Raw genomic sequence first — 20,032 nt, 5'->3', positions numbered from 1 at the left:
TACCTGTCTCAACCCCTTTCTCCGACAGCTCGTTCCATATACATACCACCTTCTGTGTAAAAAAAAATTGTTGCCCCTCGAGCGCCTATTGAATCTTTCCCCTCTCTCCTTAAACCTATGCCCTCCAGTTCTTGATTCCCCAAATTAATGCCAATTGGTAACCTAATTATGTATCTTTGCATAATTGTATTTATAAGTAAAGGTACATAATTAGGTTTCCAATTGCAATAATATTGAGGAATTCTGGCAGAGTCTAACCCTTCAGGATCTGTGCTAACTCTTGTGATATGGCTTATTGTTATACAGGTAATGAATTTATTTTTGATAATTAATTCTGTTCCTTCCAACAATTGTCAATCACATGGCTGTTTTGCCACCTTTCAAATATGCTAACTTATTTCCAATCAGATACCTTTGGATGGTGTTTAATCCAGAAAAATATGAGGTGATTCATTTTGGGAGTACTAGTGAGGCTGGTACATAAACCATGAATGGCAGGGTCTTGGAGAATACTGAGGAACAGAGGGACCTTGGTGTACAAGTCCAAGGATCCTTGAAGGTGGCAGCACAGGTAGATAATGTGGTTAAGAATGCATACTGGATGCTGACCATCATTAGTCAGGGCATTGACTATAAGAGCTGGGAGATTATGCTCCAGCTTTATAAACAGAGGGAACTTGAAGTATGTCCATGGATCCTTGAAAGGCAACACAGGTAATTAACATGGTTAGGAAGGCTTGTGGGATACTGGACTTCATTAGTTGGGGCATTGAATACAGAAGTTAGGAGATTATGCTCCAACTTTATAAAACCTTGATCAGACCTCAGCTGGATACTGCATGCAGTTCTTGTCGCTATTTTAAAAGAAGGTTGTGATAGCACTAGAGGGGGCGCAGAGGAGATTCGCTGGAAATTTACTGGAGGGGATTTTGAGAGACAATCTATCTGTACTTGGAAATGCAAGGACTGATTTGGGGAAATTGCATCCCCGGAAATTGCCTGGGATGAGCAGTTCAGCTATTAAGAGACACTGGAATAGTTTGGCCTATTCTCCCTGGAATGGAGGAGGTTAAGAGGCAACATGATTGAGGTATATAAAATTATTCGGGTTATGGATAGGGTAGACTGTAGGAAACATTTCCCCTTATCAAATAAAACTAGAGGACATAGATTTGGGTAATGGGATAAGAGATTTAGAAGGGATCAGAGGGGGACCTTTTTCACCCAGGGAGTGCTGAGACCCTGGAATACACTGCCAGTGAAAGTGCTGGAACCAGAGTCACTGACAGCGTTTAAGAAGTGTCTGGACAAGCACTTGAATAGTTGAGGGGCACAGGAGGCTTTGGGCCAAGTGCTGGAAGATGGGATTAATACTGATGGGTCGACATGGACATGGTGGGCCGAATGGCCTATTCCCATGCTTTATGACTCCATGTTCAAAGACCAGTCGGGCACTGCAGTATTGTGCCTGTTTTAACAGATGGAAAGACAAGGCCAATTCCATCCTAGTGGTCCGTCATTGTTCTTCCCCTTTTGTCTTACATAAGTAAAACTATAAGCAAAAAGTCTACATCACAGAAATAGGCCACCAGTCTTACAGTAACTCACCCATGACTAAGGAAGATACAAAAATCTCTGTATAAAGAATCATTTTTCCACTCAATTAGTGTCTTCCCACTCTAATTGCATCTTCCCACACTGCTTCTACATCCCTTTGTTTCCTCACCCCTCATGCATGTACACAATAATTGTTATCATTTATATAGAAACTAGGGAATTCAGTGAAGGGGACAGTGATGTCCTGAAACATCAATATTATGAAAGAGAAGGTATTGGTGGTCGTGAGGCACATAAAAGTGTATAAATCTCTGGGTCCTTGCCATGCGTATCCTAGGACATTGTGGGAAGCAAGTGAAGAAATTGCTGGGGCCCTGGCAGAGATTTTTGTATCTTCCTTAGTCATGGGCAAGTTACCAGAGGGCTGGAGAATGGCTAACATTGTACCTTTATTTAAGAAGGCCTGCAAGGTCAAGCCGGGGAACTACAGGCTGGTGAGCCTAACATTAGTGGTGAGAAATTTACTGGAGGGGATCTTGAGAGACAATCTATCTGTATTTGGAAATGCAAGGACTGATTTGGGGAAATTGCATGTCATGAATTTGATTGAGTTCTTTGAAGTGGTGATTAAGAGGATTATAAGACCATAAGACATAGGAGCAGAACTAGGCCATTCGATCTTGGCTGATTTATTTTTCCCTTTCAAATCCATTCTCCTGCCTTCTCCTCATAACCTTTGACGCACTTACTAATCAAGAACCTATCAACGTCTGCTTTAAATAAGATTGATGAGGGCAAGGTAGTAAACATTGTCAATACAGACTTTAGCAAGGCTTTTGACAAGGTCCTGCATGGTAGGCTGGTCCAGATCACATGGGATCCAGGGTAAGCTAGCCACTTGGATACAAAATTTGCTTTGTGGCAGGAGGCATAGGGTGGTAGTGGAGGGTTGTTTTTCACATTGGAGGCCTGTGACCAGTGGTGTGCTGCAGAAAGATGCTAGATCCCCTGCTGTTTGGCATGATTAGCAAGTTTGTGGATGACGTTAAAACTGTGTGGTGGACGGTGAAGAAGGTTGTCTCAGGTTACAACATGATCTGGATCAACTGAGAAAGTGGGCAAAGGAATTGCAGGGGGAATTCAACTCAGACAAGGATTGGACTAGTCCACAAGTTAAAGTCCCAAATTGGGGCAAGGCCAACTTAGATGGTATTAGACAGGAACTTCCAAAAGTTGATTGGAAGAGGCTTGTTTTCAGGTAAAGGGACATATGGCAAGTGGGACTGTTTTAAAAATGAGATAACGAGCTGATGGACAGCATGTTCTTGTTAGAGTAAAGGGCAAAGCTGGCAGGAGTAGGGAACCCTGGATGACAAGAGACATTGAGGCTCTGGTGAAAGACGTATGTCAGGAATAGGCAGCTGGGATCATGAACCCCTTGAGGAGTATAGGGGATGTAGGGATATGTTTAAGAGAGAAAATAGGAGGACAAAAAGGGGACATGAGATAGCCTTGGCAGATAAGGTAAAGTGGAATCCAAAGACATTCTGCAAGTATATTAAGGACAAGAGTAACTAGGGAGAGAATAGGGCCCCTTAAAGATCAATGAGGTCATCTATGTGTGGAGCCATGGAAGAGTGGTAAGGTCCATAATGGATACTTCTCATTCATATTTACTGTGGAGATGTCCAGGGTGAGGTGTCAGAAGATTGGAGGGTGGCTAATGTTATGCCTTTGTTTAAGAGACCCTGCAAGGAAAAGCCTGGAAACAACAGAAAAGTAATCCTAACATCAGTGGTGGGTAAGTTATTGGAGTGCTAGAGGCAATTACGTTTAAAATACATTTTGCCAGGTACATGTAGAGAAAAGGTTTAGAGGGATACAGGCCTAATGCAGGCAAATAGACCTAGCTCAGGAAGGTAACTTGATCGACATGGATGGGTTGGGCCAAAGGGCCTGTTTCCATGCTGAAGATAATTCTATGATTCTTAAGTTATGAGAGGTATAGACAGGGTAGAGTTCTGTTTCTTATGGTAGGGGTGTCTAAAACTAGAAGGCATAGGTTTAAGGTGAGAGTGAGGTGGTTTAAAGGAGATCTGAGTTTTTCACACAGAGTGGTTGGTATCTAGAATGAGCTGCCAGAGGAGGCAGTGGAGACAGGAATAATGACATTTAAGAGGCATCTGGACAGGTACTTGAATGAGCAAGGCATAGAGGGATATGGAATTAATTCAGATGTGGGATAAGTATAGACCATCATCATAGATGTGGTGGGATGAAGGGCCTGTTTCTATGCTGTATAATTCTATGATTCTATGACATCTTTGACAGCGCTTCACTACCCTTTTTATTGTGTGGAATCCAGAAATGCATAATGTTTGATCAATTGATATTCATCCTTGCCTCCTGCCTTTGTATTCTCGAAGTAAACATCAGTACTTTGCATTCATTTTACTCATATCAACTAGTCTTACTGCTTTTAGCAACTTGTATAATTCTAACCCCAGATCTATTTGCGTTTCTACCTCTTGTAGTTTCTTATATTGAAAAAATAATTGGGTTCCATGTTCATATGACCAAAATTAACACCTTTTTTTCTAGAAAGCCACGTATGTGGCATTCACTACTTTGCTTTTATCCACGCCCTTTCTCATTTCTATTCCAAATTCAGAATAGCTGGCTAAGCGTGATATTCCTTTTGGAAATCCAAACTGTATTTTCATTTCGCAGTCTTGAGATTGTTTGTAGTTGGATCTTGAAGTGAAGAACATCTTCTAACATCTTTCCTGAAGTTAATCTAACTTTCCTGTGTTAAATTTTATCTCTCTTCTTGAAGATAAGGATCACACATGTTGTTTGCTATTATTCTTGAGCTTCCTCTGTTGAAATTAATTTGTTATCTTTTGCCTGGTATCTCTGAGTACCCATGAAGACTGAAGATTCTGTCCATGCTGTTTGCCCAGCTTGTCTGGTGTCTTTTTCCAACTATTTTAATTGTTGTTGTACTTCTTTTGACTGTTTCAATTATTATCCTCTCTGAGAATAAAAACTGAGGCAGAGTATCTATTTAGTTTCACTACCATTTCATGTTTTTCTTGCTTACCCCTTAAAGACCCAATTTCTCCTTTCTCTTTTTATAACATGCACTTATAAAATTATACACTGTTCCTTTTTAAAGATTGTGATGCCTTTATATCATATTACATCATCTGCTGTGGCTTTTACAACAGAAAGTTCCTTAATTGAATGATCCACTCTTCAGTGAACTTTGGGCGTAGTGTTGATCCCAAAAAGAATCCTCAACCACCTAATCTGCCAAAAGGTCTGCTATTAGTGTGGAGACTATAACTCCGCCTTCAATACTTTAATTCCAAGCAAACTCATCACATAACTAAGAGACCTAGGACTCAACACCTCCCTTTGCAACTGGATCTTTAACTTCTTGACCAACAGACCACAATCAGCGAGGATAGGCAGCAACACCTCCGGCATGATTATTCTCAACACTGGTGCCCCACAAGGCTGCTTCCTCAACCCCCGACTCTACTCCCTATACACTCTCGGCTGCATGGCCAGATTCTGCTCTAACTCCATCTGCAAGATTGCAGATGACACCACAGTAGTGGGCCGTATCTCAAATAACAATGAGTCAGAGTACAGGAAGGAGATAGAGAGCTTGGTGACATGGTGTCATGACAACAAGTTTTCCCTCAATGTCAATCAAACAAAAGAGCTGGCCATTGACTAGGAAGGGGGGTGGTGCACATGCTCCTGTCAATGTCAATCATGTTGTGGTCAAGAGGGTTGAGAGCTTCAAGTTCCCAGGAGTGAACATCACCAATAGCCTGTACTGGTCCAACCACGTAGACGCCTCAGCCAAGAAAGTTCACCAGTGCCTCTACTTCCTCAGGAAGCTAAGGAAATTTGGCATGTCTCCTTTGACCCTCACAAATTTTTATCAATCAACCATAGAAAGCATTCTATCTGGATGCATCATGACTTGGTATGGCAACTGCTCTGCCCATGACCGCAAGAAACTGCAGAGAGTTGTGGACACAGCTCAGTTTATCACGGAAGCCAGCCTCCCCTCCATGGACTCTGTCTATACTTCTTGCTGCCTTGGTGAAGCAGCCAGCATAATCAAAGACCCCACTCACCCCAGACATTCGTTCTCCATTGGGCAGAAGATATAGAAGCCTGAAAGCACGTACCACCAGGCTCAAGGACAGCTTCTATCCCACTGTTATAAGACTATTGAACGGTTCCCTGGTACGATAAGGTGGATTCTTGACCTCACAATCTACCTCGTTATGACCTTGCACCTTATTGTCTACTTGCACTGCACTTTCTCTGTAGTTGTTGCACTTTATTGTGCATTCTGTTATTGCTTTACCTTGTACTACCTCGATGAATTGATCTGTATGAACAGTATGCAAGACAAGTTTTTCCACTGTACCTCGTTATATGTGACAAATCAATTCCCTCATTACTAGATAAACAGTGTTGAAGTCTATATACCAAAATTCATTCTTGGCGTGAAGATTTTTGCTCTACTCAGTTCTGACAGGATAAGTGTCTTCAATGTATAAGGCTTTTTTTCAAAGCCTTATTCAACTCATGTGGGACCAACCCTCTCAGCTTGTACACACCAAGGAGTAGGAGTGCCTACTAGCATGATGATCTCTGCCTCTATTAGTCTTTCAAGTTCAGTTTTCATTTTCTCTTTGACAGCTGCTGGATCACATCTCGGAGAATGTAATACCAGCTGCTCACGCTTATGTAGCTGTGGCTGGTATTTTCCCTCCAGCTTTCTAGTTGTTTCACACACATCTGCAAATTCATCTGACAGCTGCTTCTTGTTGAGTGAAGAACCTGCATCTGTGGTAGCCTGTGCTCTGTCTGTGCTGTTATCAATTCCATTTGCTGGACTGCACAGCAACCAAGGGTTGGAAAGCAGTTCTCTTCAAGGACAACAAACTGTACCCTTTGCTTCATTCCATTCTTTGGATATTCCATTCTCAGCTTGCATTTGCCCTGTGGTATTATGACTGTATGTGTCTACATTTTTAATATGTATATTGTCCATTCAAATTTCCTTGAAAGCTTCCCAGGGATGAATTTTCTTGTCTATTATCTCCTGGAACTGGATTTCTCTCTCTCCTGCTCCAAAGTTGCATGGATCTGTGTTGGATGGTTAGCTTCTTCTACTCTGTTCACTTGTTCCACTTCCTCCCTACCACAGTTGAATATCATAGTTTTGGTCTTGCTAAACCTTCCATCAAACGTCTCAAGAACTTCCATCTATGCAACACTATGAACTGGCCTTGTCTCTTCAATAATACTCCACTACCTGCCTCATCTTTTTCTCTCTGCACTGAGATGAAAAGTGATTCATCTTTTTTCCCCATTTACGGTGTTCCTTCCTCAAGTTGCGATTTTTCCATCTGCCATTCATGCTGTTGCAACAATATATGCACACCTTACATTGTTGCTATTCTTTTCTTTTCTGTGCTTCAGTTTGACTGCGTGGATCGAACTGTGCTGCCCACTATCAAACTCATCGTTTGGCTTTTGACTGCTCAGAGGCCCTTCAGAATTTCACAAGCATTGGCAGGTCGAGGTATTTCCCTCAAACAATGCTCCCTAGGTCCTGCAACTCAAATTTCACAATGCTGTCATGGATGAACAAGTTCTTCAGATTCTTCCAAGTTACTATTTACAGCCAGTAACTTTAGTTCAGTCAAGTATGTTGAACATTTCCTGAAAAACTTGAAATTATTTTCTGTTCTATTGCCAGACTGGTTCTAATAATCCTGAATACTTTTGAGAACCTCTTCTGGTGTCTCACTGATAGGCTTAATTATTTGGTGGACCTGTCTACTTCAGCTGCAAACCAGATACAACAGCACTTTACTCTTGCTTTCTTCCTTCAGTAACTTAATAAAGAGAGAAAGCTCTTTTCTCTATCACTTTCACTGCTGCTGAGTACAGCTGCTGAGGCAGATTTGTCTGTTTCACCTTCCAGCTCACAGATAAATAGTGCCCAAGTCTGGCCTTTCCAGTCACTTAGCTACACGTTTACCACGGGCTTTCAGAACAGGGTTAAATCTAGCCAGAACTTAGTCATGTGGGCATTGGCCGCCCATTCCAGAAAATGAATCCAAAATCTCAAGCTCTGTCTCCTATGCTGATCCATGTAGGATGTTTCAATAGCAAGTCAATATTTCAAGCAAAACCACACTTATACAAGCCTAAACTGTATTTTAACACCAGGTTGTATGCTGGTGTCACCAGTAGCTTGTTATTTTTGATGAAGCATTCCTTGTTAAAGTCTGGAGGTTCTCAGTGAGTTAAATTTAAGTTTATTTCAGTTATTTACAAATCTGTAACTGAGTTCTCCACCTTAGTAATTATTACCCCTGGCCCAGAAATGTTTGGTACTTGACATTCTTGCATTACCTTGAAATGGTGCTAGATGGTGCACATCTCCCATAGCACTGCACCCTTGAGCTGGGGACTTTCTTTCCTATATTATAGTTTCATCATACTTTCCTAATGTGTTTATACCTATACCATTTTACACATGCCTCAGAAGGTAATCTGGAGATTACTACCCATAGCATCCTTCTGATCAATTATACTCCCTCAATATGAGACCCTACTGACACCATATGGATCAGGATTAACTGTTCTCCAAGCTTCTCTCTTAGACTCCCTTCAAAAACATCTCTTTGGCATTGTGCAGACACCATATTCTACTGAACTTGTAATAGGAGGGATTTTCCTCTAATTCAGATAGCTGCTGGAGAGCATTGTGACAGCACAGTGTCTGATGTATGTGATTCCCTTTCATCTCTCCTTTGAGCTGCCTCCAAGCAATAAACAGAAAGATATACAATTGTTGACCCTCCTGTACTTGTAGTTAGTATAAACATAGAAAAATGAGATCTCTCATTCTTGTAAACTCTAGTGTATACAGGCCTAGTTGATCCAATCTCCCCTTATAGGACAGAACTGCCATCCCAGGAATCAGTCTGGTGGACTGCTGTTGCACTGTTTCTATGGCTTATATAGTTTCTTAGGTGTGGAGAGTAGAACTGATGAAAGTAGTCCAGATATGGTCTCACCAAGGCCCTGTATTGTTGTAGTAAGACATCCTGCATGTTCCTACATTCGAAACCTCTTACTATGAATGTCAACATACCATTTGACTTCTTAACTGCTTGCTGAGTCTCCATGTTTGGTTTCAATGAATGGTGTACAACGATTCCCAGATCCCTTTGTATGTGAACATTTCCTAATCTATCATCATTTAACTAATACTCCACCTTTCTGTTTGTCCTAATGAATAACTCTTCAAAAACTCAGGAGGTCAGTCAAACACAATCTCCCTTTTATAAATCCTTATTGAGTTTGTCTAATCCTGTTGATATTTTGAAGTATCCTGTTATCACATTCTTTATGATAAACCCTAGCATTTTCTCTCATACTGATGTGAGACTAACTGGTCTGTAGTTTCTTGTTTCCTTTTTTTTTAAAAAGTGAGGTTGCATTTGCCGCCACCTATTTGGAAGAATTAGTCCATAATCTATACAGTAATGGAGGATGAATACCAATGCATTCACTATTTCCATGGCTACCTCTTTCAGTACTCTGGGGTGCAGATTACTATGCCCTGGGGACTTATTAGCTTTCAGTCCCAATAATTTGCCTAGCACTAATTTTTTACTAATATTAACTTCCTTGAAATCTTCTTTGTCATTTGACTCTTGGTTCTCTAGCATTTCCAGTAAGGTATTTGTGTCTTTTGTTGTGAAGTCAGAACCAAAATATTTATTTAATTGCGCTGCCATTTCCTTGATTCCATTATGTACGCTCTCATTTGTGATTGCAAGGAAGCTACATTTGTCTTCAGTAGCCTTTTTTATTTTTACATAATTGCAGATGATTTTAAAATCTGTTTTTATGTTTTTTTGCAAGTCTACTCTCGTACGTAATCTTTTGCTCTCTTAACCAACCTCTTGGTTCTTTTCTGCTGAATTCTAAACTGTTCCTATCCTCAGGCTTGTCACTTTCTCTGGCAACTTTATACATCTCCTTTTTGGATCCAATATTATCCATTATTAGCCATAGTTGGATCAATGCCTCTTTTGTGCATTTGTGCCAGAAATAATGAATAACTGTTGAAGTTCCTGCATTCACTCCTTAAATGTTAGCCATTGTCTATTCACCATCTTGCCTTTCAATAAAGCTCCCCAGTCTATCATACCCAGCTCACTCCTCATACCTTTGTACTTTCCTTTGTTTAGACTAAGGATCCTTGTTTTGGAATGAACCACCTCACTTTTCATCTCAGTAAAGAATTCTATCACATTATGGTCATTCTTTTCTAGAGGTTTCTGCATGACAAGATTATTAACTAACCCCTTCTCATTGCACAGTACCCAGTCTAGGATAGCCTCTTTATTTGTTGGCTCTTCAATATAAAGGCAAAGAAAATCCCATACACGTCAGGGATTCATCTTCCAGAGTATTATTGCTAACTTGATTTGACAAAACATTAAACTCACCCATGATTACTGTGATACCCTTATTATATGCATCCCTAATTTCCTGTTTGATACATCCAAACATTACTATAACTGTTTGGAGAGTAAAAGACATCTGCTCCCCAATGCTTTTTTGTTCAATGTTTTCTATCCCTTGGTGCTTCTTAGCTCCATCCAGACTGTAAAACTGTCGACAGAGCCAAGCTAAATGGTCAACATGTAAAATGGAACATTGTGAAAATCTTGAATGAGCAAGTCATATAGTAGAACAACATTCTACATCTGATAGCAATCCAGCAAACCTATTTAAGCAGGCAAATTTGAAAACAGTTTATGAATTCTTATAAACCAGCTGCATTTTAAAACATATGTTCTGCTTAACATTCAAAAAAGCACCTATTTGAACTTTACATTCAAACACAAATGGAGAAAACAGACAGAAGTACTCTTTTCTGTCAAATGTGACCAGATTTCAGAGTGGCATTCTATGTTGTCAGGGACACAGATCCAATTATACACTATCCATTCACTCAATCAAGATCTGAGCTGTGTCTGCATCCAACTGCCCCATTAAGAATAAAGTGAAATTAAACATCAGAAATACTTTAACCTTGCAGAAGAAATAGTGAAAGCTAGGAACCTTTTCTTATAAAGTGGCATTGAATAACTAATATTTGGTGTAATAAACAAATGGGGGAATGAGAATGCAGCCCTTGTTGAGTTGCCTGTGTTGCCAAGGAGAAGAAACCACAGGGAAAGTGGTTTCCACAGATTGTTTTGGTGTATCTCTTACTGGCTAATATCTGGTGATATCTGAGGAGCCCTCAGTAGAAATCTAACGCCTGACGACTTGGCTGCAGGAAATGTGGAGTCTATTGAGACTGTGGGGAAATAAAACAGCAATTTGTATCCTGGGGGATATTTAAAAATGGAAAGATTTAGTTTAATGGCTAACTAAGGTAGACAAGATGAGGTGATGATTAACTCAGGAGTATGTGGATTCCTGAGTTTGAACTTAAAAGAAGAAATTAATTAACCCTTTCTTATGCTCTTGCTGATAGAAAATTTTCATTCCATAACTATGCATGACAAATACACTTTGAAACTCTAAAAGCCTCCTCTACATGTTGGCCGCATTTTTAATAACTGCAAGAGTTTATGGAAGAACAGGGCAAGAGCATACACATTGGTCAATGCAGCCAGAGCCCAGCTGGGCTAACTCGCTTTAGACAGAGTGCAGTGATCAGGATTTTTTCAGAATAAGGCATATTTAGGTTAGAGGGAGAGTTTTGAAGAATGACAGCGTTAAACATAAAAATAATTTTTTTTTATTTATAGCGTGGTAACAGGCCCTTCTGGCCCAATGAGTCCCCGCCGCCCATTTTAAACCCCATATTAACCTACCCGTACGTCTTTTGGAATGTGGGAGGAAACCAGAGCACCCGGAGGAAACCCACACAGACACGGGAGAACGTACAAACTCCTTACAGACAGCAACAGGAATCGAACCCTGATCGCTGGCGCTGTAATAGCGTCGCGCTAACTGCTACACTACCATGCCGCCCTCAAAATCATGTTCCTGCCCAGGGTTGAACTGTGGACCTTTCGCGTGTGAGGGGAACGTGTTAACCGCTACACTACAGAAACCATGTCATAATATCATAAAGTGTAACATTGAATAAATAATGTTGGCTGCCAAACCTAATGCATTTCATTACAAATGCTCCCATGACCAAAATAGTGACTGCTGCTGATATATGTGATGTACACACAAAAGCAGTACTGTGTTGTAGGAGGGTGAAATTGGTCTCGAAATTGTGTACAACAGGCGATTGTGAACTAGGCTGTTAAGAAGCTTACCTGTTTTTCGATTTTGCTGGTTTTGTTGCCTGGTGGTTTTTGAAAGCCAGAATGATATAACAAAAAACTCAGCGAAAGTCAGAATTGAACTGGAATGAAAATATGCTATCTGTTTCATCATGAATCCAATCTTTGTGCATGCAACAAAACCTGCTGAGGCACCTTAAATGCATGTGGTCAGTTTTCTTTTAAATCCATATGATTTGCAAAAAGAAATGAATACCTACTTTCACAGAATATGCTGCCTATAGGAGACCTTTAGTACCATATTTACCCCCTTAACCACTGTCACAAAATAAGGGCTGATTACCTGGCTATTATCCCAATTGGCTATGATGCTCCCTTCCAATATGTCAGTGAGTACACAGTAAAAGAACTTCATTGGCTGTAAATTACTTTGGATATTCTGTGCAAGGTATGTTTGTACATGTTTTTCTTTCACTATTGTGTTGAAAGGTGAAGGAGACGATTTGCTTTACAGGATCTCTGTTTCAGTGTATATGAACAATTGTAGAATTGAATGTAATGAACAGAACCAGAGCCAAAGAACCATAAAGCACAATTGACTTATTTTCATTGCAACATTAACACACTCTTCAGTCTCCCAGTCTTCCAATGAACTGTAGCAGAAATTATCACAAGGGAATTAGGGAGCTTTCCATACAGCCAGTCAAAAATAATCCTGTGAAAAACATGTCCTTACTTAAAGCTGTTGACAAGTAAAGGACTAGATTTTTGTATTTATTAACTGGAAACATTGGGAACTGCGGCTGAAATGGGACCAAAAGAGATCCAAACCATCCACTTAGAAGGACTTTGACTGCTTAAGGTTAATTGGAAAATGAGAGAGTATCAAGAATATTTTTGCACAGCCTGTTCTTAAATTCACTTGCTGATAGCTAATATTTTTGCAGCATTTAACATTTCCATCTGCTTTCACATGTTTTTTGTTGCTTCAACAGAATCATCTTTACTCCCAATAAGTGAGAATTTTTTGTGTATTATAACTTAAATATATGCAGCATCTCAAAGACACCTTCGCGGATACTTATTTAATTCCAGTCCAATAAAACTCAGGAAATTAGGAGGATCTTCAGTTAAGAATAAGAAGTCCCACAGCAGAAGTTCTTCCCAGCATTTCACTTGGGATGTATACAGCTGAATGCTCCTGACCTGACATATGCTCGGAAATTGGATTTTTTTCATTTCATTGATGTGCTGATCATGTGATGCTTCCAAAAAAATAATGAAAATAGCCATAGACATGTTAAAAACAGCATTATGCTGGTCACATCCAGAATCATGAACTAAACCAGGACCTGTACAAACAGGGAAATGCACGAAAAGCTCCCAAATGTTGAATCTTTGCTGCTCGGATCACTGGGAAGAACGTCAGACCTTAATGGAACTCTCCCCAAGGCAGCCAATGAAATTGAGAGAAAACATAACGAATGGAGATCATGATGATCTGTGAGTGTGCCCACTCTCCCCATGTGATTGTCTGCTCCTATCAAGCCCCTTGACATAATTGGCTCCGCATGATCAATGAAGCAGAAATTGCAGCATAGTGTTGATGGGCTCCAATCAGTGATGGAATGCTGAGTGTTGAGATTTCAAATATCTTGAGCATTGAAAACTGAGCTTGGCAGATGCTATATGCAATGTGTCAAAATTTCTTGATATATTATTGATGATCTTAGGATGATATACTTCTAGTTTTAATGACTGTTCAATAAAAGACCTAATCTCAAGGCGAAAATTAGGAAAATAAACAAATAACAATGGGAATGGATTGAACTATGCTTGGTAAGCTCCATCTATTAAACATCACAAAATTAAATATGGCTGTATACTCATATCAACCACTGACCTAAGAAGGCATGATGACAACCCTGGAGGATTTAAGTTGTCAAAAATGTACTACAATGAAGAAGGTGCTGAGAGGTATTGACTGTAAAATTCTTTAAAGTACGTAACACTGACTCTGCCTCCATAGCTTTGTAGGGTAAAGAATTTCAAGAAGTGACCTCCCCCCACCCCCCCCCCCCCCCCCCCCGAGAAAAGAATTTTTTATCTCCATCTTAAATGGGCAACCCCTTACTCTGAAACTATGCCCCATAGTTCTGGATAACCCCACTACGAGAAACATCTCATCAGGATCCATTCTATCAGTCAGCCTTAGAATCTTCTATCGTTTCAGTAAGATCACCTCTTATTCTTCTAAACTCCAATGAATATAGGCATTACTTACTCTACCCTTCTTCATCCATCAAAGTCAAAGTTGAATTTATTGACACATGCACAAGTACATGTATGCATAGGCACTCATCCCAGAAATCAACCTAGTGAACCTACCCTGCTTAGTCAGTATATTGTTTCTTGACATGAAGACCAATACTGTACACAGTACTCCAGTTGTGATCTTGCTATCACCCTATTCTTGTTCTCCATCCCCCTTGCAATAAAGGCTGACATCCCATTTGCCTTCCTAATTACTTACTATGCTCGCATGCCAATTTCTTACACTAGGACCCGCAGATTCCTGTGTGTCTCGTAGTCACATTCCAGTTAAATAATTGAGCCATTGGGATTTGACAGATTTAACGTTTGCCCAGCAGCAGTGAAGACACCTGCCAAAAGCTGACCACCACCTTTTTCAACATGCGCCTGTTATGTTATTTTTATCCAGCTACAGTTTAAATTCAGCAGACTATGGGAAACTACAATGAGACTCCCGCAGGCCTAACCCCGTGGCGAAGTGAACCAGCACCAGAAGGGCCCTAGATGGTGTTTTGCTAACTTCCCTTCAGGTCCAGGAGGAGCAAAAGTGGTACTCTGCTCCTCACATGGAAAATTAAGGAATTCTGAACTGCAAACTCTTATCAACAGCAACACACAAAGCACTGGAGGAAGTTAGCAGGACAGGCAGCATCTATGGAGAGAAATGGACAGTTGATGATTTGGGTCGAGGCCCTTCATCTGGACTGGATGAAAGGTCCAGACGCAGGGTCTCAACCCAAAACATTGACTGTCCATTTCCCTCCATAGATGCTGCCTGACCCGCTAAATTCATCCAGTACTTTGTATGTTGCTCCAGATTCCAACAGATGCAATCTCTTGTGTCCGCAAAACCTTATCCTTCATGATTATGGAGACCCCACAGCACAGCCCTGACAACTAATCCTGCTACTTACCTGCTATCTGCAAGTGGGCCCTGGATCACAAGAATCTTCTCCCAGATCAAGTGCTAAATTGCTCAGTAGAATTTAAATGAGACCCAGATCTTATCTATGTTAATGTTCATTTCTGGGGCTGCGGGCAAGTTACTAATGGGCCCAGATTTAAAATTAGGTTCCAGATCTTTATTTCCTCTGTTTTGTCTCTGTTTTGAAGTCACTAACCCTGAGGTTCCATGCTAGGTTCAATCCTAAACCTCAACAAGCTAATCATTCCTCATGTCCGTATTAGAAAAAGTGACTAAAGGACTATTATAAATACTGGAGCCAAATCTTCTTTTATATTTCCTCAGCTCTGATGAAGGGTTCCAGACTGAAACTTTGACTGTTTCTCTTTCCTTGGATGCAGTCTGACCTGTTGAGTTTTTCCAACGTTTTCTGTTTCTTTTATACTTACCGCATCTCCACAAGGTTTCCCTCAGGTTTCATTATTAGGGAATCAGTACATGATTCCTGTGTGAATTTCCCTCTCTGGATCAGAACGGTTACAGCATGGAACAGCATGGTTTCAATTCCCCCGTTCCCTCTTGGCTAAGATCAGCAAAACTGGCACAAATTGAGAATCCTAACTGGGATAGCACAGGGTTACACATTTGTTAATAAGAGTCATCAGGGAAAGTGAGAAGTCATTATTGGTTCTTTTATTCCTTGTTGATTGTAGATTGGCTATTCTCAGACCTGAAATTTAAGGCTGTTTGCGCCTTTGTTTGGCAATCAAACTGCATTAATCCCTTTTGAAACAACACAACTCCAAATTTTGCTTTATTGCACTAGCATACTGCTCATTTCGCAATCTTACTCACTGTACACAATCTGATATTTTAAATATGCTGTAACATTTCCTTTCAAAGAACTTGCTGGTATTCAGACAACTTACCTGGTTGTTTGGAAATCTTTGATTGTATCTCATTTCCCAAGTCAATTCATGAGTGTGGTAGGACCACAACTCTGAAATATCGTATCTACAAGTAAGTTGTGATAATGTTTCATGGGACTGAAAATAATTCCCCTTTATGAGGGAGGTCTTTAAATCAGCATTTTTCATATGAAATGCTGAAATTCAATAAAATGCTGGTGAATGTAATATTGTTCCAGCTGTCCATGTACGCAGGGTGGGATGAGGAATGGATGATACTATAACAGGATTTGCTATGAAGCAGAAACATGGTGCCAATCCTTTCTGATTATAAACAAGCTTTTCTAAAGCAATGCAAACATCTGGCTCTAATTTGACTCCCCCCAAAGATCATAACTTTAAAACATGTGAAGAAAAAAATGTCTGTTTTTCTTTCTTTCTTTTATTTAGTGTGCAGCTTTCAGTTTGTGGCACTGTTCCATGAAACATTCCTTGTGCCACCATCTGCACACAGGGAGAACTGTATGAGGGAACTTTACAAGTGTACTTAAACGGTGACAAGTGTGATACTGATTTCACTACCTAAGGGGGTAAAGATCAAATAAATCAGGAACATGACAGTCACAAGCACAGTCATTGATCATATTGCACTTTCCAATTCCATCTTACTTTTAAACTAAAATATTACTTTATTTGAGTTTGTTTTCTAACTAATAATACAACACTGGTGTGTAAATTTCATGTTCTATTCAGCAGAATTGAGTATACTATGTCCTTGCCATAATTCTGTTTAGAAAGTTTGTATTTCTGTTCACTGGAATGTAGCAACTGAAGTATATATTAGAAGACACATTGACAAAAGAAATAAATGCAATCTTTAAGCCAAATCTCTAAAAAGGACAAACGTCAGCCAGATCAAGGCTTCAAACATTAGAAGAAATTTTCAGAACATCCCTTTCAGTTTTTACGATGTATGATCATGTCAAAGTCGTGACATATAAAAACTTTGTGTGAAGGTGATACTTTCCCTTTCTGTGGAAACTCTTTTTGATTTATGGAAATTTCAGGCAAGTAAGCCAACTTTAAAGGCAAATGAGTGGGTAACTGCACATTATCTCCATTTATTCTAACAATTATAACAGCAGCAAAACTAGTTCTTTTATTGCGAATAGCAAAGAAATTGCTTCATGTTAGGTTGTTCTTTTCTGTCACCATGTTACAAATGCATATTTCTTGGTTACCTGCTTGTATTGCTTGAATCCTTTCCACCTCAGCAATATCCATGCATATGCCACGTCCTTGCATGAGAGTCTCCAAAGGTTTGGTTTCCACCAGCTGGGGGTAACATCGCAGCCCTGTCGCACAGCGTGCCGTGTACACCCCACAAGGCTGGCCGCGAGACAGTGCACACATCTGGCAGCAGCCACAACCTGGCTCTCTCACCATCTCTTCTGTGCACGTATTATCCACGGGCGGGCAGTGCGCCAACCTTTCATCGGTGCAGGGCAAGCAACGGATCGGCCCAGCTGCCTCCAAGATCAACGGCGAAAGCAGCACAAGCAGAACGCTCAAATGCTTTAAAAGACACATCGAAACACAGAAAGTAAACGAGAGGGGGAACAGAAGCGTACTCACAATACCTAGCCACTTTGAGTGCAATCAGGATTATTTATACAATGGTTAGACTAGTTAGTGATAAATTCCGGTCAGGACTCTGATTAGCTATTCCTTACATGTGGGTGTAATCGTACAGCATGAAGTGGAAAAATACTTTCGCTGGGTCTTAAACACATAGTTGTACCAGTAGGAACTTGAAGAATTGGGTTACAGCCAAAACAACATAGTCGTGACTTGACATTCTATTTATCCCAAGAAGCAGATGGATATATAATGATAACTTCATTACTTTTCCAGCAATAAATCTGCTCTCCTTGTATTTTAAAACGCAACAAAAATGAGAGGGAACGTTAACACACCTTTGATTTTTACAATTTCTTCATTTGGTGAAGAAAACTAAAGAAGGATATTTAAAAAATATTGAGGTCAATGTAACAGAATGCAGATTTTAAGTTATAAAAAGTCATCAGTAACATCGGTTTTGAAAAATAATTTTGCAAGATAAAATTACTGAGCTGTATATTCAGCAAGGCTAAACATTGTGCTAATGTTTAAAGAGGGCATTAGCTTTGGTACTATCTTATTTGGAGTCAAGACCTTTAAGAACCAGGCAGTTTGTTGGATGATCTCCTCATATGTTGTTTTTAGTTTGATGTTGAACAGAACCAGGCAACCATACCTAATGACTAAGCAGAACAGCGCTGAGAACTAACATGATTGCGTTCCCATTGGATGGTACTTTTTTTTTGCCGATGTATTATTCTTCTCGAATTTAAACAAATGTCACTCTTCCTCACATGTTTAGCACTAATACCTAACTGTCTGTGTTCAACAGCAGTTAAAAAATTCAGTGAATATAAATAAGAACATTAGAACAGGCATTGGCCATTCAGTCCCTCTTTTTTTCTCCACTGTTCAACTCTGTCGTGTAAAAATCAAAAAGAAACTGCAGACGCTGCGGATCTATAACAAAAACAGAAAATGCTGGAAATAGAAAAACAACGGACTGCAGATGCTGGAATCTAGATGAAAAAACAACAAGATGCTGGAGAGAATCAGCAGGCCAGGCAGCATCCGTGGATAAAAGCAGCCAGTCAATGTTTTAGGTCAGGACCCTTCATCAGGTCCTGAAAAGGGTCCTGACCCAAAATGTTGACCAGCTGCTTTTCTCCATGGATGCTGCCTGGCCTGTTGAGTCCCTCCAGCATCTTGTTGTTTTTTTCAAATGCTGGAAATGCTCAGCAGATCAGCCGTATCAGGGAAACAGAGTCAACATTTCAGGTTGGAGACCCTTTGTCAGAGCTCTTTGCCAGTTCTAATGAAGGGTCTCCAACCTGAAACGTTTACTCTGTTTCAATTCCCACAGATGTGGCCTGACACTTGCTGAGTAGTTCCAGCAATTTCTGTTTTTGTTTTGGCGTATATGCATGTGTAGGTTACCAGTTATATCGAATGGTAGGAGTCCTGATATGTTATCGTACCCAGACAGTGCAGTATAGATGGGAGTTACCACCTTCAACATAGGCTATTCTCCAACTCTTTTTTTGGAGAAATAAAGGAACCTACAGACACTATTTTGACATCTGTTTTGGAATATTGCTGCTTGAGTGAGTGGCAGGGCTGTGATGTATATCATGTAAAAAGGAATATAAAGAGCAGTGCTGTCTAAGTAGATCAATGATATTGGCAGGGAGTGAATGTGATGGATACATCAGTGAGCTCAAAAGCTACAAGTGGGCTCAGCCATTTGTGCAGAAATGTTCCTGAGGGCAAATATTGTTGTCAAAGTCCAGAGTAGGGGACACAGAATATATTAGCATAGCCATACATAGAAAAAGGAAGGAGGTTTTGTTGCTAGTCTGAGGGCCAGAGACATATGAAACACTGGTGAGTCTGCAATCGTCACAGACTATAGAAGAGGTCTCATATGTGGGCATCGTGAATAGCTTGAAGGGACATTTTAATCTGGCGCTGTCATAAATTTTTGAAAGCTATAGTTTTGGCACATGCACCAGGAACCTAGAAGTCCTGAAGAAGGGTCCTGACCCAAAACGTTGACTGCCTGTTTTTCTCCACAGATGCTGCTTGGCCTGCTGAGTTCCTCCAGCATCATAGTGTTTTTCACCTAGAACTGTGTGGACTGTTTGATGAGAGATTTCAGGTGAAGTTATTCAACATAGAAGATTTAACATTTGGGGGAGCATGCACGTTGGCCACCAGCATGGAGATGGTGCTCAAAGATATGTGGCAGTTTTGGTAAGGGTGCGGTTCTGAAGGGTAGCCCTCAGAGATGGTAATGATGGTGGGGACCTCTTCATGGCCAAATCATATAGTCACTGTAAGTGGGTTCAGTGGTC

General features: G+C 40.3%; 1 protein-coding gene across 1 annotated transcript in view; it reads right to left on the bottom strand.

The window, feature by feature from the left end:
* Positions 1-17,732, bottom strand: part of LOC127570249 (insulin-like growth factor-binding protein 4) — a 79,822-nt gene extending 62,090 nt beyond the window's left edge. The window contains exon 1 of the mRNA XM_052015588.1: positions 17,300-17,732. Coding sequence (XP_051871548.1) covers positions 17,300-17,648 — 349 coding nt within the window. The 5' untranslated portion in view covers positions 17,649-17,732. The remainder of the gene's footprint in view (positions 1-17,299) is intronic.
* Between the last annotated feature and the right edge of the window lie 2,300 nt (positions 17,733-20,032).

Source organism: Pristis pectinata, chromosome 5, assembly GCF_009764475.1.
Source record: "Pristis pectinata isolate sPriPec2 chromosome 5, sPriPec2.1.pri, whole genome shotgun sequence".
Taxonomy (NCBI): domain Eukaryota; kingdom Metazoa; phylum Chordata; class Chondrichthyes; order Rhinopristiformes; family Pristidae; genus Pristis; species Pristis pectinata.
This window is presented reverse-complemented; position numbering and strand designations above follow the sequence as displayed.